General features: G+C 41.2%; 1 protein-coding gene across 4 annotated transcripts; it reads right to left on the reverse strand.

The window, feature by feature from the left end:
* Window positions 1-8,937: 8,937 nt before the first annotated feature.
* On the reverse strand, window positions 8,938-25,489 carry TGDS (TDP-glucose 4,6-dehydratase). 4 transcript variants are annotated; one of them, XR_007125680.1, is made up of 13 exons: window positions 25,280-25,489; window positions 23,001-23,067; window positions 21,925-21,993; window positions 20,685-20,775; window positions 18,176-18,318; window positions 16,948-17,046; window positions 16,029-16,088; window positions 14,769-14,812; window positions 13,980-14,145; window positions 12,367-12,425; window positions 11,618-11,715; window positions 9,957-10,408; window positions 8,938-9,546 (listed from the first exon to the last, which is right to left on the reverse strand). XR_007125680.1 is itself a non-coding variant. In XM_047720235.1 (13 exons), the coding sequence occupies exons 2-13, from the start codon at window positions 24,054-24,056 to the stop codon at window positions 10,323-10,325; spliced, it is 990 nt and encodes a 329-aa protein (XP_047576191.1). In that variant the 5' UTR covers window positions 24,057-24,156; window positions 25,280-25,416; the 3' UTR covers window positions 8,938-10,322. The 4 variants fall into 4 exon arrangements, 3 of the variants coding, with proteins under 3 accessions (XP_047576191.1, XP_047576192.1, XP_047576190.1); XM_047720235.1 differs by adding an exon at window positions 24,049-24,156 and having other exon boundaries at window positions 8,938-10,408; window positions 25,280-25,416; XM_047720236.1 differs by adding an exon at window positions 24,759-24,879 and having other exon boundaries at window positions 8,938-10,408; window positions 25,280-25,367.
* Between the last annotated feature and the right edge of the window lie 199 nt (window positions 25,490-25,688).

The raw sequence follows: 25,688 nt of genomic DNA on the forward strand, positions 1-25,688 counted from the left end.
TGGCCTTGACTTGGCTACACCTTCCCGTTGGCAGTGGCAGAGTTTCTGCCCTCACGCACCCCTGAGCCTTTTCAAAACTCCCACTTCTCTCCTCAGTTCTTCCCCCATTACTCTCAAGAAGATATTGAGGCCTTGGTGACGCCCCTCATGCTCCCTCCCTAACATCTCTGTATCCAAACTCTTCTCAACTCCTGCTTTCGCTGGTCCAGGAGGTTGAGATGGACACCACTGAACCCATTCCCCACTCAAAGCTAATCCTTCCTCGTGGTACCCACTGACCCCAGTAATTACCCGCACCCCCAAGTCATCAATCTCTCCTCTTCTGCTGCCCAGCCTACAGTTTAGAGTAGTACAGAAGCCCCTTTAGTGCTAAAACCGAAATGGAGCAGCTTCCGAAAACCCTTCTGGAAGAAAAACTAGATTCCCTCCTCTACTCTATTATTATGACACTCACTCCTCCGGTCCCGACATGAGTGGGTTTTCTCCTCACCAAGCTGTTCTTCAGGTCTCTGTGGACACCCACTGGGCGTCCAACAATGCAGCTCCATTGATGCTATCCAACTGGTGTTACCATCACTCCCAACTTCACTTCCCAAATTCACTCCTGACTAGGGGTCGGGCTCACCAGACTGCCTGACTTCAGACACCCCTGGCAAGTCCCTCTGCTTCTGACCAGTTGGCTCGAAATCGCACATTCCCATAACACCTTGGCGGGGCTTGATAATTTGATGGCATAGCTCACAGAACTCAGGGCAACACGTGACTGACATTGACCAGTTTATCGTGAAGCATACAACTCAGGCACTGCCGGATGGAAGAGATGGACAGGGCAAGATGTGGGATAAGGAATGCAGAGCTCCTCCAGCCCCTCGGTGCCTCCACGTGCTCGCCAGCCTGGAAGCTCAGCAAATCTCCCGTTTCAAGAGTTTTCTCTAGGGCTTCATCTCCAGGCCCTGGGCAGCTTGCCTGGGTTGGTGCGCAGGGCTGAAGGATCCCATTCCCTAATTACTTGATTTTTCTGGTGACCAGCCCGCCCTGAGGCTATCTTGGGGTCCCAACCCTAAGTCACTTCAATTAGTATGAACTCCCTTGTGATCTGAGCTGCTCATCATGAATAACAAAGACACTCCTATCACTCAGGAAATTCCTAGGGGTTTATAAGCTGGGCCCAGAGCCTGGGACAAAGACCAAATATATTTTTAAAGCGCACCTTCCATGACCCCTGCATTGTCCGCAGGGTTGGCCATTTCTTGACTTTTCTCAATTCCTTGAAAAACTGGTTGAAATGTCATGTCTCCAATCTTTGATCCCTAATCACTACTCTATTTTTATTATCCAAATACTCTCCTTCCCCCCAGCACCCCATAAAATGACTAGAAAATTTGCCGGCACACCAATTTTTGCCAAAACAGACACTGTTAAAAGTCTTTGCTTTACTGAACTTCAGCCGGCCTGCTGCTTGTCCTTGAACGACCTTTTTTAAAAAAGTCATTCCTTCCAAATATTCTCCTTGTTCTCTGCCTACACCTTAGACCTTGGTGTTTCTCCCCTTGGTCTGTGAATTAGCGTTGCTCACCTGGCGGTTCCGTGCACCCTTCTTGGGAAGATTTCATCCACTCTCAGGGTTTTTAGAGACATTTAACTCCTAAATATGTATCTGTAGATCTTGAACCTTGCCCACCAGCTTGAGCTTTAGATTCGTAGTTGGACAGTTAGGTATCTCTGCTTGGGCGTCCTGATGAAGTTTTAGCATGTAAGTGAGGTTTGGTAGGGTGAGGTCTGGAGCCAACGACCAAGAAGGAATTCTTGAGACATCTTTGGTGCAGAATGGTGGTTTATTAAAGCACAGAGACAGGACCCATGGGCAGAAAGAGCTGCTGCCCCGGGGTTGTGAGGGGCGGCTGATCATATACTATGGGGTTGGGGGAGGTCAAGAAAAGAGAGGGTTTGAAAGAACTTTCATGCATTGAAGAAGACATGCTGGATACTGGAGGCTTTGCTATTCATCTAGTTCAGGTTGTTTTTCCTTTTTTGTTTGTTTTGTTTGTTTATTTGTTTTTTGTTTTTCCTTTTAATAAGGCGTTAACAGTAAGATAGTTGGGAGCTTCCTGGGGGAATGTCACACTCCTGCTATCACACGTTCTTATCGATGAGCTTTAGGTTTAGAAGAAATTTAACTTTATGTACATTTCCCTGTGCCTCAGCCTCCCTCAATTTTATGGAGGGCAAGATGATGTTAGGGCTTCAGAGACTGATTTATGGGTCTTTGGAAGTTAGGCTATTGATAAGAAAGCCTCTTCCTTGTAAATCACTAGGACATTTGTAAATGGAGGCAGACTCAGGTCTTGCGGGATTGTGGTCTCTATAAGTTAACTCTTTGTTTTTCCTTTAGGGCAGCCAGGAATGCCTGAGGGATGTCACACATGTCACAAGGGGGTGTGGTGCGTAGGGTGCCAGCTTCTGCTTTGTCCTCAGCTAGCCTACTGTTTCCCTCATCAAGCCCATGGATCTCTACAGGTCAACATCTCCCCCAAACGTAACTTACCATTCTCTTAACAATTCAACATCCAAAACCTTCAAATACCACCCACGTCAAGAAAGTGCCCCTCCCTACATAATCAATCACATTTTTTTTAAAGATTTTATTTATTTACTTGACAGAGAGATCACAAGCAGGCAGAGAGGCAGGCAGAGAGAGAGGAGGAAGCAGGCTCCCTGCTGAGCAGAGAGCCCGATGCGGGGCTCCATCCCAGGACTCTGAGATCATGACCTGAGCCGAAGGCAGCAGCCTAACCCACTGAGCCACTCAGGCGCCCCTCAATCACATTTTTTTGATCTAAAGAGTTCTCCCGTCTGTCCCAACACCACCTGTTCCCCGCGCTGTGCTTTCAGCCTTATCATCACCAGCCTGATTGATGGCAACAGCTTCATAACTCAGATCCCTGCAGGAGCTCAATCTTGGCAGATTCTCAAATTCATCTTCCAGACTGTTGCCAGAAAAAGCTATCAAAAACGTAATTCCGCAGTCAATAAAAACAGCAAAAGATCTCATAACATGTAAAAACATTCATGATATATTGCTTAGTGGGGGGGAAAAAAAAGCAGACTCCAAAACAGTATGTCTCTATTATGATCCCATGTTGGTTTTGGTTTTTTGTCTTTCCAAATGTTTATATATGCTCCAAGAAACGAAGACTATACACCAAAATGTTACTAGGGGTTATCTCCCAGTGGTAGATCAAGGGTGATTTTCTTTTTTTATAATTTAGCTTTCCAAGCTTTCTGCCATGAGCGTGGATGATTTTTTGAAATTGGGAAAAAGTTTAGTCCCACATATATAACAATGTCAATTTCTGCCTTAAAATCTCGAGTTATCCCTCTGTCAGCAGGATGAGGTCCAAGCACTGTTTCACGACACACAAGGGTTTCGAGGACCTGGCCCTGCCCCTTCCTTCCCCTCTACCTTCACTTCCCCTCTCACATTGGAGAGCAGCGGGGCTCAGACATGGGGGCGCCCCAGCCAGAGTTTCAGATTCTGTAAGTCTGAGGTGGAGTCCAGGAGCTGGCATTTTTAACAAATGATAGAGATGTTGTTGTTCTGGGGGACACATTAAAAAATTATAACTGTGGCGAAATAGACACAACATAAAATTTACCATCGTAACTACTTTTAAGCATACAGTTCAATGCCATGGGGTGCGTTCACAATGTGGGGTAGCCATGACTATTAGGCATTTTCAGAACATTTTCATCTTCCAAACATAAACTTTTAGCATCAAACAATTTTACCCCCATCTCCCCTTCCCCTCCCTTCTTGTAAACTCTATTTTACTCCCTGTGTCTATGAATTTGTCTATTTGTAGGTTCCTTGTATAAGTGGAATTCTACCACACCATCATTTGTGAATACCTCAACTTACTTATCCACTCATCTAGAGACGTACATTTCGGTTGTTTCCACCTTCTGGCTCCTGTGAATAACCCTGTGAATGTTGGTGTGCAAGGACCTGTTTGAGCCCCTACTTCCCGCTCTATCAGGCACACACCTAGAAGCGGAATTGCTGGGTCACATGGTAATTCCATGTCTGACTTTTGGAGGACTTGCTGTCCTGTTTTCCACAGCGGCTGACCCATTTTACATTCCCACCAGTAAGGATTCTCCACATCCTCGCCAACATGCATTTATTTATTTATTTATTTATTTATTTATTTATAATGTTTACTATTTACTTATTATTTTCTGCTTTTTTCAAATACCATCCTAAACGATATTCAGTGGTATCGCATCACAGTTTTGATGTCCCTGCTGGACTAGCGACATGTTGTGAGGATGTCCGTGCTAGAGGACGACGGAGGATCTCTGTTCCAGGAACACACAGTATCGTTCGTAGCTTGATGTTTCCACAGGGCCGACCCTTCTGCCTGGGATCCTCCCCAGTTCCCTGTACGGATTGTGGTTCATCCTCTACAACACAGCACAACTCAAATGTCATCTGCCGAAGGTTTTCTCAGAACCTCTAGGTTGGCATGGCAGACCTCACAAAAGGCTCCCAGAGCACGGGAGCCATGGAAGGTGAGCACAGGGGAGGGGGCAGTGGGTAAGGCACTGGCTTAAAAGCAAGTGGTTTGGTTGAAAGTCTGCAGGGAGCTGATAAGACCCAAGACCCCTTCCCCACGGCAAAGAGCCCAACAGCAGCTATGGAGGCCTCACCACTTGGATTTCCCTTCAAAATGGAGCTCGCCATTCAGCGGCCAAGAGAGCAGTTAGCAGACATCCTCTGTCTGCAGAGTCATCAGGATCCACCTCAGTTCTTTCAGAGCAGCCACAAGCCCATGACTGAGCACAATGGGGCATGTGGCATTTCTGCCCAGTTGGAGACTTCTTTGCCAAACCATCTTTGCTCTGGAGCTCCCCAGTTGGCTGTCATTTGTTTGGGCAGATCTGCCTCATGGGCTGAGGCTCTCCCTGCCCACCTTTCCCCTCCCCTTCCTTTTCGCAGTTGTCTGACCTGTACTGCAGCCTGGGGATCCCTCTTGTCCAGATAAGATCCTCCCTTGCACATCTTTCACAAGAATTTCCCCTCCTCCCTATAAACTGCTTGCACCCCTACCTCTGTCTCAGTCCCCAGAGGATCCAACTGGCACAGATGGTCCCAAGAGTTGGTGCCACAAAGCAAGTGGTAAGTAAGGTTTGGGAACAGATCACTGTCTGCCTGACTGGTCATGAGAATGCCATCCTGAGTGGGGAATGAGGCACAAATCATCCCTCACGCAAGGTGGCGACCCAAGTGCCAAAATTTGCAGTAATGAATTCGGACATTTGAAATGCTCAGGGAGCATGTCATATGAGGACAATGGAATTTGCTGCTTGTTATGGAGTCACATGGCTACCCCATGGTGGGTGAAGAAAAGCTGAGGGCAGTTAACGATTACATGACATTTGAGGGTGGGGACCCTATTTCTTAAAATAGGAGAACAGAATAAAACCTAAGACCAAACTCAGAATGTAATAGTTAAAAACCTTCAAAGAGTCAAAAATCTTCATGGGTATCCACCCAGATATTCCTATCCCAAGTGTCAGGGGCCCAGGTTTTCCCAAACATCCTGAACTCCTCCTCTGGTAGAGATAGTACATCAAAAACAAAATTGCAGGGCACCTGGATGGCTCAGGTGGTTGAGCGTCCAACTCTTGATTTTGGCTCAGGGTCATGGGACAGAGCCCCACCTCAGGCTCTGCGCTCAGTTTGGAATCTGTTTGTCCCTCTCCCTCCACCCACTTGCACTCTCTCTGTCTCTCTCAAATAAATAAATAAATAAATAAATACAATCTTTAAAAAAAAAATCACAACTTGGATCTGCCCATGAAGATGAGTGCCACCCTGAAGGGTGGCAAGGACACAGGGCGGGTCCCCGTCAAGTCTCCATTTAATTCACCAGCCTGGCTGGATTCTGGAGAAAGGCCACAGGCAGCTGCCCCCCTCAATCAAGTAGTGGGTCCCATGGCAGTGGCCATGCCCCTGTGGCATCTCTTTTGCCAGAGCAGATTACAAGGTCCCTGGAACATGGTATCCAGCCATGGATCTGGTGAATGTGTTCTGAACTCGATCAAAAACAAACATCAGAAACCAGGTGCATTTATGGTTTCGCCCCAGGGCTATGTTTCTGGTTCTGCTCTCTGAAGAGACTCAGGTCTTCTGAGCATCCTGCAGAATGTCACGTTGATCTATTAAACTGATGGTCTCATGCCACTCAGGCAGAATTGGCAGAAGGGGTTAGCACACAGTTGGCTTTGGTAATTCACATGCAGCCTAGAAGGTGGAAGATAAACCCCATGAAGACCCAGGACTTGCCATCTCAGTAAGTTCTTGGGAGTCCCGTGGGGAAAATCAAATTGCCACATGTTGCATCCCCTTCCACAAAGAAGGAAGCACCGTGGCTGGCAGACCTCTGTGGATGCTGGAGGCAACGCATTCCACACTTAGGGATAAGGCTCCAGCCCATAAACTGAGTGACACAGAGGCTGTCTGGGGCAGGGAAAGGACCCTGAAGCAGGGCCAAGCTGGGGAGCGGGGCAAGTTTCCCTGCCACTCAGGCCATATGCTCTGGTGGGCCCTATGGTAGTGGAGATGTCAGTCATAGACAGAGATGCAGCATAGATTTTATGGTGAGCCCCAGTGGGAGAATCACAATGCATGCGCTTGGTGTTCTGCGGGGGAAAACTTTCCAATGACAGTGGAGAACTTTATGATTTTAGAAAACAGCTCCTGGCAGGTTACTGGGCCTTGGTAGAAACAAAATACTTGACTAGAGGACTTCAAGTGACCATGTTTCCAGAACTGTCCATCACATGCTGAGTTCTTTTGGACTCACTATTATGGACTGACTTGAGTCCCCACCCCGCCTCTTCAAATTCATGTGTTGGAATCTTAAGCTCTAATACTTCAGAATGTGACTGCTTTTGGAAATAAGGTTTTTAAAGAGAAAATTAAAATGAGGTCAAGGGGAAGTTGGGACTAATCCAATCCAATCCTAAACACACTGGGGTGAGCAGTGTCCTTACAAGAATGAATTTAGACAGAGACATCAGCATGCACAGAGAGAAGACTGCATGAAGAAAGGGAGAAGGAAGCTTTCCATAAGCCAAACAGAGAGGCTCCAAAAGAAACCGACCCTGCCAACGACTTGATCACAGACATCCAGCCTCCAGAAGTACAAGAAAATACATTTCTGTTGTTTAAGCTACCTGGTCTGTGGTATTTTGTTATGGCAGCCCTGAGAAACTCATGCACCCAACTAGCCATAAAGTCAGGTGGGCCCAGTAGCAGTGCATGGTGAGACAAAAATGGCCCATTGGGATTGAGCCTGGGTAGAATCAGAGGGCACCAGGAAGCTGCAGGAGTACGTAGGCTAGACTCACATGTCATCAGCTTGGTCCTACCTCTCTCAGCTTCTACCTGTGGCCATGGAGGGCCTGTACACCTCCTGAAAGGAGAGAAAAAAAACCCAATGTTATAGACCAGTTGGATTGTAATGTGTGTACAAGCCACAAAAAGATGGTGGCTGCATTAAAGCCACATAGGGCTGGCTTTTAAATATGTGCAAAGGAGCAATCTGTCAAAGGGCAGAGCTTTAAGCAGTGTCCCTGCTCCTGCGCTTTATTCGGAGGTGACTGGAAGTGAGAAATACATGAACGCATGGGCAGCGGTGAATGGCGTGGTTAGCCTGTCTGGTGACTTGGAAGGAAAAGACTAGAGAGGCAGAGATAAGGCAGGCTTGGAGGCATGTAAAAGGCCACGTAGGGGTGGCTGGGGAGTGTGAAGATCCATGTGTCACATATTAATACCCCCTAGAAAGCAAACACCGTGGAAGAGACACTTAACAATCAGGTAGACAAAATGAGTAGGTTACTTAACTGTGGCTAGACTTCACCATCAACTACCCCAGAACGGCTGCAATGGGCACCTGAATGGACTCACCATAGATGTGGAGATGGAACCTGCCCTTGGGCCCCCAGCATGGACTCTCACTTATCAAGGCCAGTCTAGCTGCAGCCGCTGCGACACACCCAACCTGCTGGCAGCAGATAAAGGCTGAGCCCCCAGTAGGACACATTCCTTGAAGAACCAACCAGTTCCTTGGTGGCAAGTTAACTTCATTGAGTCCTTTCCAGCCTGAAAGGGCCAGTGGTCTATTCTCATGATCCTTTTCCATACGGATTTGCCCTTTCTGCCTGCAGAGCCTTAGCCAGCACCATCACCCTACCCAATCTTGCTCCTTCTTTTATCGTTATAGGTGTTAACTTTGACCATCTGTTTCTGCATATTCCCTTCAGATTGGCTTCTTTCACTTAGTAATAGGCAGGTAAGCTTCCTCTGGGTCCTTTCGCAGCTTGACAGTTCATATAGTTTGGATACATCAGTTTATTTATCCATTCACCTGCTGAAGGACATCTTGGTGGCTTCCCAGTTTGGACAATGACAAATAAAGTGAATAGAAACATCTGCAGGTTTTTGTGTGGACCTAAGTTTCAAGTCCTTTGTGTAAATGCCAAGGGGTGTGATTGCTGGATCACACCCTAAGGGTGTTTAGTTTTGTCTTCCAAAGTGGTTGTGCCATTTTGCATTCCCACCAGCAATGTATGAGAGTTCCTGTGGCTCCATATCCTCACCAGCATTCGGTGTTGTCAGTGTTCTAGATTTTGGCCATTCTAATAGGTATCTAATTTTTATTTTAATCTGTACTTCTCTGATGATATATGATGTAGAACATTCATTTTTTACACTTTTTGCATAAAGTTTTTTTAACTGGCTTATTATCATGTGTTCCTAATGTTTGTCAAGGTCATCTTCTGAGACTAGATAAATGATAAAAGTGAAGCTATACTGAGTATATCGAAGTTGGAAATAAAAGTGTACACAAAAATATGAGCAAAAACAAATGACACAGAAAAAACGTTTTTTATTTTGTCATCTACCCTCAATGACCAAAGTTCACCAAAGACCACTTGCTTTCAGTTGGTCCCATTTTCTGCCTATAACTTCCTTGTCTCTCCATGCTCTCACCTCCACACCCTTGTGCCCGTTCCCTGCTCCATTTCCTCCAGCTACTGGCCACCCCCAGGAGGCACATTCTTTCCTACACAACTAGGAGCAGTGAGCATCACTTTGGTCACTCTCTCAGCCTTCTGCTCCGTCCACCCCTCCTGACTCCAACTCTGCCCACCTCTGGATCAATCTATTTTGATACTTCTCAGAATTCTGGAATTACAAGGTTCAATTTCAGTTTGTGTTTCATTCTTGTTTGGCAAATCCTCTTACTAACTTTGGATCTCCTTATTCTTTTCTCAATCTCTACCTCCTCAAGGCCCCTCTCCACTCTTATCCCCCTCCTTTAGCCACCTCCAAGTTAATGACCTTATTACCCACTCCACAGAGGAAACAAGCCACCACTCATGCATGGAAGCCAGAAAGGCTGGGCACAATCTTGGATTCCTTTCCCTTTCTCAGTGCAATATCCAGTCAGTTGCTTTTTCAAGTCGTCTTAAAGTCTTTAGGAGACAGAGGAATTAAAAATATTTAATCAAGTAATATAACATTTTTTCTACAGCAAAATTAAAAACATACCTCACTAAAAATAAAGCCACATACTACATTAAATACATTAAAATATTGATATTTTATAAATAAAATCATTTTAAATGGTAAATACATAACGTTTCTCTCATATGCAGTTACTTATATATAGTTCAAAAACTGACTTTGAAAATATAAAAACTACTTCCTTCTTTTAAAAAACATTTAACTTAATTTTACAAAATTACTAAAGGTTAAAAAGTGCTAAATACGCTTCCATTGTTCCCATTTTAAAACAATTATAGCACATCAGATAGTTAAAAAAAGATGAATGAGGGCATATGCCTCATCCTATATTGCCTAAGAATGAAAACTTGAGACTTACTGTGCAGTGGGAAAGGCTGGAAAGCTGGGTTCAGTCCAGGCAAGGCTGTCATCCACACAGAGCTGTTCCCCGTCCCGGTTCTCAGAACCATGAGATCCCACCTTCCTGGCCTCCCTCCTACAGAGAAGCCTTTCTAGCCCTCCTGGTTCCAAACTTTCAGGAGAAAAGGTTTCTGAGAGAATCTTGATATTTAAATCCTATGGCAATACTAAAACTATCCTGAAGATTGAGGCATTTTACGTTTGAATTTTATACAAACAGTCAAGAATCGGATTCCATATGAAGAAGACACTTCATCTGGTCACTTGATTTCTTATCACTTGTCGAGGTAGGATAATGTTCTTCTTTCTCTGAAAACTGTCCTTTCTATATAAACGGCGTTTGTACTGGAAAGGGTTCTAATGCCTTTTCTGCATTCTTCCAGTTGTGAAAATTCTCTCTGTACCAGTCAACTGATAGGAAGAACCAAAAGACAAAAATAAAAAATAAAACACCGAACACCAGTTAGCCAACATTTATTGGGCTCCTGCTATGTAAAAAAAAAAATCCTGTCCAATAGCTGTTCAGCTCATTTTACCTAGATTTTTAATTTAAGTAACAATCAGTCTTGCCAAAGGAGTGCCTCATGAAGAAAACAACTTGATTCTGAACTAATCAATGTCATTAATCACAAGATGTCTCAATACCTGAAAACTTAGATTTAATAATCAGTTATTGTTTTCTTTTTAACTTCAAAAGTCCTTCGATACTCCATCTGCTGGTATTAAGTATTTAAGACGTTCTGATTTTAAGAAAAACAGGGAGAGAGATAAGTCATTTGCCCTGGTTTTAAAGTTACGGAAAGAAATGTACTGTTTGTTCATGTAAATGCAGCAATACTGCATGACAAGTATGAGGAGATGTTGTTGTCTTACTTCTGGTAATATGTAAAATTAGCTTATGTGGCTATACTATCGGTAAAGTTTTTTTGGGTTAAAAAGTGATCAATTATCTCTGAATTAGCTTTTAAAAATTCAACACAAGTACTCTGTGTCAAGCTCTAAACGAAGACTTTTCTTCTACATGTGAGTTTATCTTTTTTCATGAATACATTTTCAAACCGAACTTAACATATATATACAGATTTTATATACACTCATCTTAATGGCTATTTCTGCACATACTAAATTTTGTTGGTTTCAACATAAAAAGACTTAAGACACTCAAAGACTGCAACTCGATTGCTCAGACACTCAAAGACTGCAACTCGATCGCTCCTCAAATTGAAGATGCCACGGACCTTAAAATGGACTGTTATTTTACATATTCCGAAGAAAGAAAGGAAAGTGCAATAATAAGAAAACACCGGCAACATTAAAATTCACACCTTTAAAGGATATGGAAAAAAGTGAAAAGTCTGCACCTGAGAACCAATGAACTAGGTATCTGACAAATGCTGATAAGACACAGGAAGCCTGAGTAGAAGTCAGTATGTGAAATACAACAGGCGTAGGAGATGTTACTGTTGCTGCTGGAAATACATGAAATGTAACAGTTTGAAAAGTGAAAATGATTCATCACCACACTCTACTGAATTTATAGTGTTCTAAAAGTAAATTACATTTCCTTTAAATTTTTCTGAATCTCACCCCCTCCCCAGAAAGTATCAATGCAGAACATACTTGTTTTCTTTATTCCTTCTTTCCAAGGCACTTTGGGTCTCCATCCTAAGCCATGTATTTTTTCTGACTTCATTGGATATCTCATGTCATTGGTAGGTCTCAAAAAAGGAAAAAAAAAAAAAAAAGATTTAAAATGACATTGTGGATACATATTTACAAATTTAAATACTAAGAGAACTAATGTGTGTTCATGAACCTTTGACATAATTCAAATTTTTTCTTAAAAAAATTCTCCCTGATGACATACTGAGAGAAAATTTGTAAAATAAAGTACACGTTGAAAAAAATCATCTGGAATCCCAGATGCCTAACCCTCTCTATGGCTCATCCTTTTCTGCTTTCAGCCATGATCTGGGTATGAACGCAATGCCTCATACCTAAATGTTTGATGAATGAATAAATAAGTCCACATAAATATATTAGGGCTCTTATGTCCCATACCCTAGGTCAGGTACTTTATATACGTTATAATAAACCTTTAAATACTTCTGTTAACAAGACATTATTATTCATATTTCACACTCCAGAAGACCTCAGACTTGGAAAAGGTCAGTAACTTTCTTTAAGTCACACAGCTAGTAAGCAATAATGTTATACTTTATTCTTTTGATACACAATTAGGAAAAAAATATTTTAGTGGAAAAATCAAGAGCGATAACACTAGTTTCTGGTTAGGTCCATATATTTTAGAATTATGTAAGTATCTAAGATTTCACAACCTTTCCCCAAGGCTTTAACTTGTTACTCACCTATCATTCACATAATCCACCCAGTTTTCCATTTCAGACTCTGAACTGGTCTCTTTGATCTGTCAAAATGGAAAAGGCTTTTGAGTCAAAATTATAAAGTAAGACCAGAGAATAACAAAGGTATTCAATAGCTGATTAAAGAGACCAGAAAAACACCCCCTTCGGAGTGCCTCAGTGATGCACTGGGTTAAGCGTCTAACTCCTATTTCGGCTCAGGTCATGATCTCAGACAGGGTCATGAGATTGAGCCCCACAGAGTCTGCGTGAAGATTCTCTCTTCCTTTCCCTCTACCCCTCCCCCCATCTCTAGCTCTCTGTCTAAAATAAATAAATACATCTTTTAAAAAAAAATAACCCTTTCAAAGTGGGGGAGGGAGCTAAAATGAAGAACATTTTAGGAACACTTTCCATGCTTGATAACCCACATTCCATCTGAAGCTCACAAAGAATACACATTGCATAAACTAGGGGAGAATATTAATTTTTTTGGCTCTTGGTTATTATTCAGTGTGATACCATAACTTATAATAAGTATATATTTGGTCTTTATCCAAGTTCCTAAAACCCTTGGAATTTCCTAAGTGACATGAGATAAAAGTGCCTTCTGCTATTCACAACAAGCTCCTTTCAAACACACCAAGGTTATGTTAATGAGTGAATTTTGGAAAGCCCCTAAAGGATGGGACTGGTGGCCAAGGGAACCAAGCCTGTGCTTAGAGGGCTGAAGTAATAGCCAGTGGTCAATGATTTAACCAATCATGCCTACTTAAGGAAGTCTCTATGAAAAAACAAAACAATGGGGTTTGGAGAACTTCTGAGCTGCAGAAAACATGGAGGTGCTGGGTCAGTGGTGGGCCGGGTCAGTGCATGGTCAGTCCATGCTCCGGCATCTCCTCCGTCTGGCTGTTCCTGAGTTCTATCCTTTGCAATGAGCCAATAATCTAGAAAATAAACTGTGAGTCACTCTGGCTAAGCACCTCTGCTGATCGTCAGTCAGTGGTCAGAAGCCCAGATGACAACCAGGTTTTGTGGTTGGCCGGTGAAGCAGGGGAGAGTCCTGGAGGTCTGAGCCTTTAGTCTATGGAATCTGGAGCCATCTCCAGGCAGATAATGTCAGAATTGAGTTAAATAATAGGCCACCCAGCTTGTCTCTGAGAATTTCTTGGTGTGGAAAACCCACATGTTTGGAGTACAGAGTATTCCAAGAGCCGAGCAAAGGAAAGTATTTCCACACACCAAGTCTCCCTTACTACTGAATCCTGAGACTGAGAATTGATTTTCACTAATACGTACATACACTCCTAACTATAATTTCTTCCATATCATCAGTCCTTAAGATTAGCACACACCGTTTCATATTTCTGACATTGAGTTATTTATTACAATAAGTTTCTACATCCAATCTGTTAGGATTTTTACTTTCCGGAAAAGCTGTTATAAATGAGTGATATAACTTCCAATAATGATATATCTTCATGTTACTTTTCATTTTTTTACTCATTCACTTTCTAATTGAGTAAATTATAAATTGCTGATTTTGACTAAATGAGTGATGGCTGCCACTGATTTAGTGACCATTTTGAAAACACTACCCTCTTAAAATATATGCATACCAGTTGTATTAGTTCTTTGGCAAGCTGGAGCACTGACATTTCAAAATTGGTTCCGATGTTATAAATTTCACCTGGTTTCCCTTTCTTGAGGACAGTGAGAAATGCTTCTACTACATCAGTTGCATAAAGGAAATTTCTTGTTTGAAGCCCTGATCCATGAATGCAGCTAAAAAGATTAAATGAAAGGGAATCATAAAGTGTAAAAAGCTCTCCCAAACCAGGGTAACACAACGCCTGGATACAATTCCAGAGAAGCCAATTTCATTGGGGAGCCTAGAAAGCTTTTACCGAAAACACTTATTCTCATGACTTTTCTAAATTTTATCCAGAATTTTTAAATGACCACCGAACCTCATGCAGCACTCAGTAAGGAAGTAACACACATATAAATGATCCCTCAGAAATAACTTATTCATCAATTTTCTACCTTAAGTTCATTTTGAAGGAATATGTATAGCTCAGTGAATTAAATAAATCCTTTAGAAAAGCAAAATTATATAAAGATGTTGCATCTTAATGAGATAATTCCAAGTTCTAGGCTACATTCTTTAAGAACTGAAATTATTAAAGAAATTTCAAGTTATCTAAGTAAATCATAAAGATGAGTAACAGATTATAATTATTTAAAGAACCATCACATTGAGTGTAGAAAGAATACATACATCTGTTGAAACATTCAATTCTATGGTGTTCAATTCTTAAGACTTTATGATTTTCAAGATAGGCTGTCACCAAATATTTTCCACATACCAGAAAAACATATGGGTACAAAGGTAAATAATAACATACCATTTCCTGTTGTGTTGTAGTAAAGATATAAATTTTGGAATCACCTAAAAGAATATTTAAATATCATTTCAGATATTGGAAATTCACTCATTAATATGAATCTAACTCATCATAAGATTAAAAGATTATGCTTATTAAGAAATATGCATATAGATAAATTCTAACTTCTTATCAGTTTCAAAAAAAAGCCATTGTAATTTTGATAAGTGAAAGAATTCTACGATAGCCTCCTATTTCACAAAAACAAGACATCTGCTGGACAAATATAAAGACAAAATGATACAAATAGTGTAAAAATTCAGAAAAGGTCTTCATGAACAGTTTGGTCTCATCACAAAAGTTCACCTTTGATTTCCTGAGGACAGGAATCATAGCCTACTTATTGCTTTGTGTACAGCACCTACCCAATCAGTGCTTGTGAAATGAATAAAAAGTAAATTCTAGTTCCACTGAATTTAAAGAAAGGTTATGTTAAACAGGGTGAGATATATTATTCACCTTATAAAGCACCTCTGAAAGGTACTCCCCAAATTAAGCAAAGGAGACATTAAGACCAACAGATCATGACATGGCCCCTTTCCTTGGCCAAAGAGATCAATGCAACCAGCTGGAAAGTGAAAAATCCCATCTCCCAATTTTTAGGCACAGAAGGCAATGGTTCGTTCAAATTAGGTTTAATGATACAGAACCAACTGCACAGTTGGTTCAGCCTTTTAAGTACATTTCTTTATTCACGACTTGTACTATTTTCTGGAAGACATTCAGGCCAGCAACTATAAAGAGGAGCTGGGGAAAACAGTGCGCCGGCTGATGGGAAGACAAATTTCTGTACCAGCTTCCCGCAGGACTCTCTAACTAGCTCTCAAATTCCTGGACGCAAGCCAGGAAGGAGTCTTCAGCAGCATGGCAGGGGCGAAGGGAATGCTCTGTAGAGCTTCAGAATCATGAAGAGCACCAGGCATTTTCACATTGTTATCTCACTGAATCCTTCAAAATCCCTTCTGAGTGTTTTCACTATCCCCCAGTTTAAAGACGATGCTCCAAGGGCTCAAGGTCACACCAGCCTGTGTCAGGTTAAGACCTCAACTCGGGTCTTCAGACTCTACACCTGATGAGATTTGCATGTGGCCCATACAGTGCTTCTAATTATGTATAATTACAGCAGAAATTATTTCAGACAAATAACTGAAGAGGGATTATCTTCAATAACGAGAAGCTACAATCACTGAAACACAGTGTGGACTCACAAGTAAAATGTACCTTTTCGGGATACTGATGTGGTCCGTAAACATTACTGCTTCGCGTGATGACAGCTGGAAACTTAAAGAGTAGTCAACGTTAACGAAGTAAGAGGCCCAATTGTAATGATTCTCTAAAGAAGTCCTGAAAAATGGGCACTTGCAGCTAAGTGACTCCACACACATCAAGGACAGAAGTGAAGGGCTTTTTTTTTTTTTTTTTTTTTTTCTGATGTAAGGTTCCTGAAAATATGGGAGAGGATAGGACTCAGAGAAAGACAGAGGCTCCTAAAAGAAAGAGGAATATTTTCTTTCCTGGGACAAGAGCAGGATGAATATAGATGGGGGCAGGTTGGTTAGGTTTGTGAGCAGAAAATCAAGGGAATTTCTACCAGATGATTTCAGAGACTGCGTCTCAGACCTTGGGTTTGGTTAGATGTGAAACTTCACGTTGTCTTTCTCTGATGCACCAACGCTTACAAAGAAAAAGAGCTACCATGAAAGGGCAAAGGGTCAACGCTATGGAACACAAAAGGCAAGAAAATGTCAACTCCCATTCATGAGGAGCCAAGAGAGGTGAATCAGGCAGAGGGGAGCACGTGCAGGTCACGGAATCTGCCCTACTCTGTCTTCTTCCCCCCGGAGGATTCTGGGAATCAGGATATTCCAATAGGGCTTTTCCCTACAGCTGTAATACTTTATGTACCACTGAAGTGGGAAAACATATATAAAAATGATTCCTTTAAGTGGTGAACTAAAAAAGAAGTAGGTCCTACTTTGTCCACATGATATAGGAAATAAATATTTTAAACTCCTTAATATATAAACTCCTGAATCTATGTCTTCAACTTTAAAAATGGAATGTGGCTAATGCTAACTTGGAGTTTTATCACCTAAGTCAAAAGAAAAATGATTCAAGAGTTTCTGAAATCAGCTCTTACTTTATATCGTTCCCAGTACGACTGTACAAAACACTCAGCAGCTGCTTTAGATGATGCATAAGGATTTGTAGGTTGTTTGGGTGAAGATTCATCAAATTCCTAATTTCAAAAAAATGCATTAAAAATACATATTATGCATAGTTTCTAAGTAGAAAAAATAAGAAAACATATAATAAACTTGAAATGTTAATTACTGTATGTTAAAAGACATTATTGAACCCCAACTACATCCCTGGCATTTTTCTAAGCATTTTTTATATAGTAGCATTCACAGCAACCCTCTAAGAAAGGCAGAGAGAACAGCAAGTGCAAAGGTCCTGGGACAGAACTGTGTTCAACGGAACTGCAAGGAGGCTGATGTGAGAGAAGAGAAATGGGAGATGAAGCCAGATAGCTGGAGGGTGGCCAGACCATGTAGAACCTTGAAGGCCAGTGCAACAATATGAACAGGTTTTGAGCAGAGTAATGTTATGATCTGACTTTTATTTTAAAAATCATTCTGGCTACTGTGTCAGATCTGATGTAGGGTGACAAAGGTACAAGAAGAAAAAAGTTCACCTCACAAAAATTGCAATGAGAACTGAGAATAACAGCTTCTCACAGGTGGGACTGGATACTGAGGAGAAGTGCTCAGGGTCCGATTTTTCTCATTAGAAGTTGTTTCAAACTCCTTGATTTTTTTTTTCACCATGTATGTGTTTTGGTAAAAATATAAAACAGAATGAGGTCACTTGTTGAAAACAGTGATGATGAAAAATACAGATGAGAATGGAGACATCTTTTGCATAAAAAGTACAATATGTACAAACGATCGAAAAAGAACAGATGCCAGTTCCTACAGTAATTTCACATTTACTCCTTAACGTTCCACCGCTTCCTGAGGGGAGGAGGAAGGTGAGCAGGTAGTATGCTGCAGTCTAGTTACCTACGCCTGGCCCATGGGAATGACATTTGTCATATATGTCCTGGGACAGAAAGGTGGGATGTTCTGCTCTCTTGCAAAATGCTGTCAGTCAAATTACCTATAAATTTGTACCAAGACTAGGTGGTTGTTGTCATTCGGGGTGACATTCTTTGGTGTGAACAGAAGACACAAAGGAATAACATTTTGGAGAGTCCCACAGTGTGTGCCATGAGAGTATGAAAGAAACCCAGAAGAGATTCTAAGAAGACAGATTTGCATCATGGTCCATGGTAAGCAGGAGAAACATACCATTTCTGAGCTTACCTTATCGAGACTGCCTCCGTACACTTCATCTGTGCTCACGTAAATGAACTTCTCCACTCTGGCTTCGTGAGCAGCACTCACCAAAACATGAGTGCCATAGACATTAACATACGTAAACTCAAAGGCACGTACAAATGAAAGATCTAAAAAAAAAAGAGAGAGAGAGAGAAATCTAGAATAATTCCACCCAAGGGACAAAACAAATACCCAACAGTAGACTCAGGTTTAAGGAAAGTTCTATTCACTTCTCTTCATTCACCACAACTGCAAAAGTTTAAAAAAAAATAACAAAAACACATTGCTATTTATAATTGCTTTAAGCCTAACCTGTGAAGCATATGTAAATTCTTAGAACCTAGAAAACTATCAGTGCTAAATTTGCGGGAAACACTTTTTTTTTAATTCTAAAAAGAAAAAAAAAGGATACATCTAAATTTAAAATGTTCTTAAATTTAAAACTTGAAACTTCCAGTTTCATAGATGGCAAGGCTTTTCAGATCAATCTGTTATTGTTGAAAACACAACAAATGTTCGATAAATTATTTTTAAAATAAATTTACTTGAAGAAAAGGTTCTCTATAATCTGGGAATGAGGGGAACTTTACTAAAAATTGCTCACAATCCAGAAGCAAAAGGGAAAAAAAAAAAAAACAACAAAACCTGATCAGTTCAACTATGTTAAAGCTCTTGCACAGAAAAAACAACCAACCAGAAAAATCTATAAACAAAGTAAAAAGACAAAGGACAGATGAACCATGAGAGACTATGGACTCTGAAAAACAATCTCAGGGTTTTGGAGGGGCCCGGGGGTGGAGAGATGGGTGAGCCTGGTGGTGGGTATTAAGGAGGGCACGTATTGCATGGAGCACTGGGTGTGGTGCATGAATAATGAATTCTGGAACACTGAAAAGAAATTTAAAAAAAATTTTTTTTAAAAGACAAATGACAAACTGGGACAAATATTTGAACTTATCAGAAACAAAGGGCTAATATATTCAATCTAAAAAGAAGTTCTATAAAATAAAAGGAAACAACCCTTTTGGATAGGAGACATAAACAAGTAGTTTAGACAAGAAATACAAAGGTCCTTAAGCTGAAGATGCTCAGCCTCAATTACAATAAGAAAAATTCAAAATGAAATCTCAGAGATGCCACTTCTTACCTATCAGATTGGCAAAAATTAAAAAATTTGACACCACCTTCTGTTGGTGAGGCTATGGGGGAAAAGATACTTTATATATTACAAGTAAGAATGCAAAGTGTTTTCAACCCCTAAGGAAAGAAATTTCTCAATAGCCAGGTGAATTACATATGCCTTTACCCCTTTACCCTGGTTATCAGGCTGAATTGTGCTCCCCCCAAATTCATGATGGAACCCTAACCCCAAGTACTTCAGGATGTGCCTATATTTGGAGACAGGGCCTTTAAGAGGTACTTAAATAAAAATAAGGCCATCCAGGTCCCTCGTCCACCATGACTGGTATGTTTCAGAGAAGACATTTTGACACAAAGAGAAACACTAGGGATGCTCAGGGGGAAAACTGTGCGAGTACACGGAGAGGGAGTGGTCACTTGCAAGCCAAGGAGAGAAGCTTGAGGAGAAACTGGCCTGCTGGCACTTGGACTTCCAGCATCCAGAAAGGTGAGAACTAAATTTCCATTGTTTAAGCCCCTAGTCTCTGGTATTTTGTTATGGGAGCCCTAACAATCTAATTCACCCTGAATTTGTCCTTCTAGGAATCCCTACCCAACATCAGTTGGCAAGTATACACAAGGACACAGGCATGAAGCCATCCACTGCGGTACTATTTAAATAGCAAAATGCAGGAAACGAACACAAATGGGGTACAGCTACATAGCGGAGCATATGAAAATAAAAAGGAATGAGGACTATGTTATATTCTGCAACAGAATAATCTCCTAAATATACTATGGAGGAGACCAAGGGAAATTATAATTTTAAAATCAAGTAACAAGGCAGTAATATACCACTAATGAGGATTCAACAATATTCTATCTTCTGTTTAGGTGATGGCTATATGGGTATTCACATTATCATTACTCATTTAGCTTTACTTCTAAATTCTTCTGAATGTATGGTATATTGCACAATATAAAATGGTAGACAGTTAGAAGATATCGCAGATGCACAGATGACTACGGATAATATAATGTTCAACAGTGTATCCCCCACCCAGCTTAAAAAACACACACACACACACACGCACATTAAAAATATAGGTGAAGGCCCATCTCCCCAGAAGTTATTACTATATTGCATTTAGTTAAACTCAATGTTTTAAGATAGCATTCAAGGTTATATTTCAGCCTACATTAATAAAAGTGACTGGAAAAGCATGCAGTTTTCCTGGAAGAGCATGGTATGTGCTCCTTCAAAGACATATTAAGTCCCTACTTGCTTGACTTCAATACTGGACTTTGATGTAGGGTAATTAGTCACCGGGAAAAATATTTGCCCATCGTAACTGTAACATAAAACAATGCTTACCTACGTGTGTTTGTGCAGCAAAATGTAGTACTATATCTATTTTTTCTGTTTCAAAAAGCAGTTTCACAAAGTGAGAATTACATATGTCACCCTATACAAAAAAGAAAACAGGAAAAAGTGAAGTTTTACTCAGCACTACCATTGGTAATAACCATTTTACTACATGAACCAAAACAATGATAAGAAAAAAATTAATCTCCCCCCACCACCCTGCATTAATAGAGATTATCTTGAAAATCCAAGCAAGGGGTCAAATAAGTATAGTAATGAGGTATTTCTCCAGCATCTAAGGATATAAGATAATCAATTCAAAATACTTATTTGCAAATATGTGTCCAAAACCGTATTTTATTGGGCACCAATGACAACTAAAAACCAAGCTAACTTTTTCCCATAACATTTTTGCCAACCTCATGTTAACAGGAGATTTTTGTAAACATATTTTTAAAGTTTGAGGTAACCATTATTGCAATACATTTAAAGTAAGTGTAACCATTTACAACCACATTTTTAAAAATGTGTTTCACCACAACTGAGTGAACTAAGTGAACTCGTAAAAGGATTTATGATGTTATATGTACATTTAACTCTTCTAAAAATAGGTATTCTCAACAATTCTTTGGTGACTGAAAGAAACGCTTTCATATAGAAGAGTGTGCTCAGTATATTCTTTATAATTTGTGGTGAAAAGGAGAGTTTATAGATTATCTTTAAAAAAAAAACCCATAAATCATTAAATAGTTTCATTTGACATTAAAATTTCCCTTTGCAAATTAATGACCTGGCTCTCTGGTTTATACTTTGGACTCTTCTAAGAGTGCCTAGTAAATGAGCCCTCTAGAGCCAATCAATCCACTTTGAAGAACATTAGCCCACGGGCTGTTATGATAGGCTCTTTGGCTGTTGCCTGGCCTAAGTAACAGTCCCCCTTACACTAATCTCTTTAAAACCCAGCAAGACCTCATTAAGAAGGCTATTGAGGACCTAAAAATCATAAACCATGTAAGGTCAGTCACCTATCCATAGAGCTGCCAAGGCACCAACATCACACGCAGCTTTATAGTGGTATTAATCTAAAAGTAGTAGTCTCTGTAGCACATGGTACTTCTGGAAATTAGAAGGTTTTCAATAAGCATGCTTTCCAAGCCCACACTACACAAGCTTACCAAGTAGAAACAATGTCTGAATGGCTACAGAGGCACAGCATAAAACTTATATAATTATAAGAAAAGTTTCATACCTGTATAAATTTGTAGTTTTGTTTGTTAGAAATGGTTTCAAGATTCTTCAAGCTTGCACAGTAATCCAGCTTAAAATAAGTAAGTGAGGGAGAGGGAGAGAAACAACACCAAAAGTGATAATAGTTTTTCCTATAAAATATCGATTTATTTTAAAAAACTGTAGCTATTCTGATCGTAATATGAAAACATGTTTTCTTAAAGGGTTTGCTCTTTGCTTTTAGAAGAAGTCTCTGGTATATTAGAAAGTAAAAAACAAAAACCATGTAATCTTGTTACTTTTTGAAAATACAAAAAATTACTTTTTAGAAACCCTTCCTTTAAAAAATTTTCCGGCCCAGATTTGCCCCCTGCCACCAGAAAAGCTTACCATTTCTTACTGCAAAAGAACTAGTACTTGAAAACAATTACACCTTTGTTATGCATATTATAACTCATTACACTGTCTTCAGAGTTAATTGTTGGTAAATCCCTGTACAAAGGGGGAAAAAATTACTGTCTCTGATAGTAAGGCAGGCAAAAATTGGTAAGACCTACAGATAATTCTGTCTATAGATTTTTACTATTACGTCTTATGAAATTAAGGTAACTGTGTCTTGTGTTTCAAGTCAAAAATCCAGTGATTACCAATCATGGCTTTCAGACTCTTCAGGGAGACTTCAATTATTACAGAAAAATCCTCAAAACTAAATTAGTTTTAATTTAAGAAATAAGTATGTAATTTTCCAGAGGGTGGCAGTTATAATATCAAATAATAAAATAATAAAATCAAATAATCAAAGTATCCCAATTCCAGAAAAAGATTAATAATCACAAGATTACACTAAATACTGAACTTAGGGTTGAAGATATTCTTCTGGTAAAAATACTGCACTTAAAAGCTTTACTTTATGGGCTATCATAATGAAAAACTTCTAAAAGACTAAGATTAAATATAGCATGATCACATGACTATGTAGATCCCTAAGTTGCTAAAATGACCAAATAAAAACTAAAATATCAGCAGGATAAGATTCTAATACTTTTTAAAAAATGTATATAAGTATCAGTGCATGAAGCTCATTTTTATAAAACTCACCTTGTCTAGATTTATGATCATATAGTTTGGATAATCTTCTACTAAAGAAACAATCATATGTGATGCGCTTTAAAAAAAAAAAGTGTATTTTGTTAGTAGAAGATGTAACCTTTTCCCTAAATTCTTCACATTTCCTAAATGTTACCTTAACCTGTCGAGTATTAGAAACTATTCAGAGATATCTTTAAGTTTCTGCAAAATAACAGAAATAAGTACACTGAATACACTCCCTCCCCCACCCCCACCACTTTTCACTAACTTTCTCAACAGGATCAATAATTGGTATTGATATATCAAAATCCTTTGGCACTGTGGAGAAAAGAGAATTTACTGGTCCTGGGTATAAGGAAAAAAAAAAATTGTTTAACCAAACAATTTGTGTCCACGTGCTTTGAGTGTGGGAGTGAAGCAGGATGATAAGTACAATGGGTGGTGGTCAGTACAGGTAGACTGAAACTATAATGTACCTTTTAAGAGACCGTGGGTATAACTGTGCAAAACTTCACTTAGTATGAGCACAGTTGTTTACGTTCACAGTAACCCTACTGCAATTACTATCTCCTGGTACAAGAATATGGTGGTAAACTAGAAAATTCAGGGAGGTTCTAGATGAAACCGAGGTTTCCAAGCTAATAATGGCTGAGGCCATCCTGAGTTGGGTAACCATATTGGCTCCTGGTTTTCCCAGGACCAGGAGTGGAACCAGAGGCATCTCTCAGGGAGATGGTCCACCAGATTTCCTCATAGACACCAAAACATTTGGCTCCCAGGAATAAGGGCAGTCCTTGACCAAATTATGAACTCAGAATTTGTACTTGACAGCCCTTTCACAGCATTTTCTAGAACCTGCCCTTCTGGGACCAGCACTCTCACACAAGTACCACCCTTTTATGGCCATGCCCCTCTTATTAGATAAACCCTGCCTGCCTGGTACCCTCCTCCAAGTTATTGTCAGATTTAAAGAGGTGACTTAATATGCCAATGGGGGACGTGATTCCCATGTTCCCATGTTCTCTTCCACTAGACATTGGGAGTTTCCTGTTGGTACCTGCGCATTCATCCATTCAATAACTACCGAAGACCTTTGTAGAATAAGCCAGGCATTCTTACAGATGCTGAGGGGAACAGTAGTCTCTGCCCTCATCCAGTTTACATTCTAGAGCAGGGATGCAGGCAAGAAGCCAGTAAACACTAATACACAAAATAACTTCTGACTTCAGATAGTGATTAGTGTGTTAGTTGGGAAAGGGCGCTTTTAGATTGGATGGCTAGGTAATGCCTGTCCCAGGAAATGATGTCTACGCAACCATCGGAAATGAGTGATGCAAGCGCTCTAACCAAAGGGGAAGCAAGTGCAAAGGCCTCGACGGGAGGAATGGGCCTCATGCGTTCCAGAAATTCCAAAAAGGTTAAGTGCGGCAGGTACAGAAAAACAAAGAGGCAGAATGGCAGATCAGGTTGGAAGATCAGGCCCTGGAGCACTTGAGTCTTCTAGATATGCAAAAGAGTTTTATTTTAATTTTATTCTAAGTTTGACAGGCTGGGGTAAAACTTTGTGGGTAATACTTTGTGCACTTATCTACTTAATAAAAACTGACTTCTGTGGGCAGAACAGACTTTTAGCCAACAAGGGGGGAAGCAGTAGGACCAATCAGAAAGCTACAGTAGCAATCTAGGCAGAAGCCAGTAACGTGGACTAGGATGGGAGGGGGAAGGGGCGAGAAGTGGTCTCTTGGGAAGCAGTGAACGAGGACTCACTGATTGCATGTGGGTGTGGGAGGGCAAGAGGCACCGCTCAACTCGTCCAGCTCAAAGCACCAAGAGAGGGTGTGGTGTTGTTGTTGTTGTTTTATAGCCCGCTGAATAAATGAATGTCCTGCTATAATCCAAAAATCGTTTCTTGGCTCTTACATGCACAAGGCCTGTCTGCGTACGGAGAGGGCGGGCTGGAGGCTGGGGCAGTTGGTGAGGAGTTTACTGCCATGTGAGGGCACTCGGAAGAGTGTCAGGTGCATCCCGGGCCAGGTAAGAAGGCAGAGAGCACCACACGGCTTCAGCTTTGGTGGGGAGGCGCCTTAAAGAAGTCGCGGTTTTCAAAGGAACCAAGACTTCGCAAGCGGGGAGAGGGGGAAGAAGGTAGGCTGATGCTGTTCGTGCGTTAAGACCCTCCCATATCAGACCCCCCAAGCTGGTTCCAAGTTGCCAAGAGCAAGCAGAGGCGCAGGAAAAGGTTGGGGTTTCTGGGGAGCCACTCCTCGTCCAGCGGCGCCGTTACCTACATGAAACCAGCACCCCCGGTCACCAGGAGCCGCTTCGCAAAGCCGCTGGGAGGACCCAAGGGCTCCGTCCGGCCCGCAGCCGACATCTCCCAGCTCAGCAGTGCCCGGCAGCGTCAAGCGCCAGATCTGTACACCGCAGCGAAGTTCCACCGCGACTTTGTGCGACGCGTCTCGCGGCCCCGACACGTCAGTGGGGAAGGTGGCAGCAGCTTCCGGAGACGGGCCCGCTTATCCCCGCCCCCTTGCACGCTGGGCGGGGCCCTCGGGTGCGCGGGCCGCGCCACGCTACTGCGCAGGCGCAGCTCTTCTCTTTCCCAAACCGGGCCCGTTAGGCGTAATTGGGGTGGCTGGGAAGTGGGGTCTGGAATGTTTTGTGTCAAGGGACACCAGAATGGATCAGGCTTTACCT

Source organism: Lutra lutra, chromosome 3 (assembly GCF_902655055.1).
Source record: "Lutra lutra chromosome 3, mLutLut1.2, whole genome shotgun sequence".
Taxonomy (NCBI): domain Eukaryota; kingdom Metazoa; phylum Chordata; class Mammalia; order Carnivora; family Mustelidae; genus Lutra; species Lutra lutra.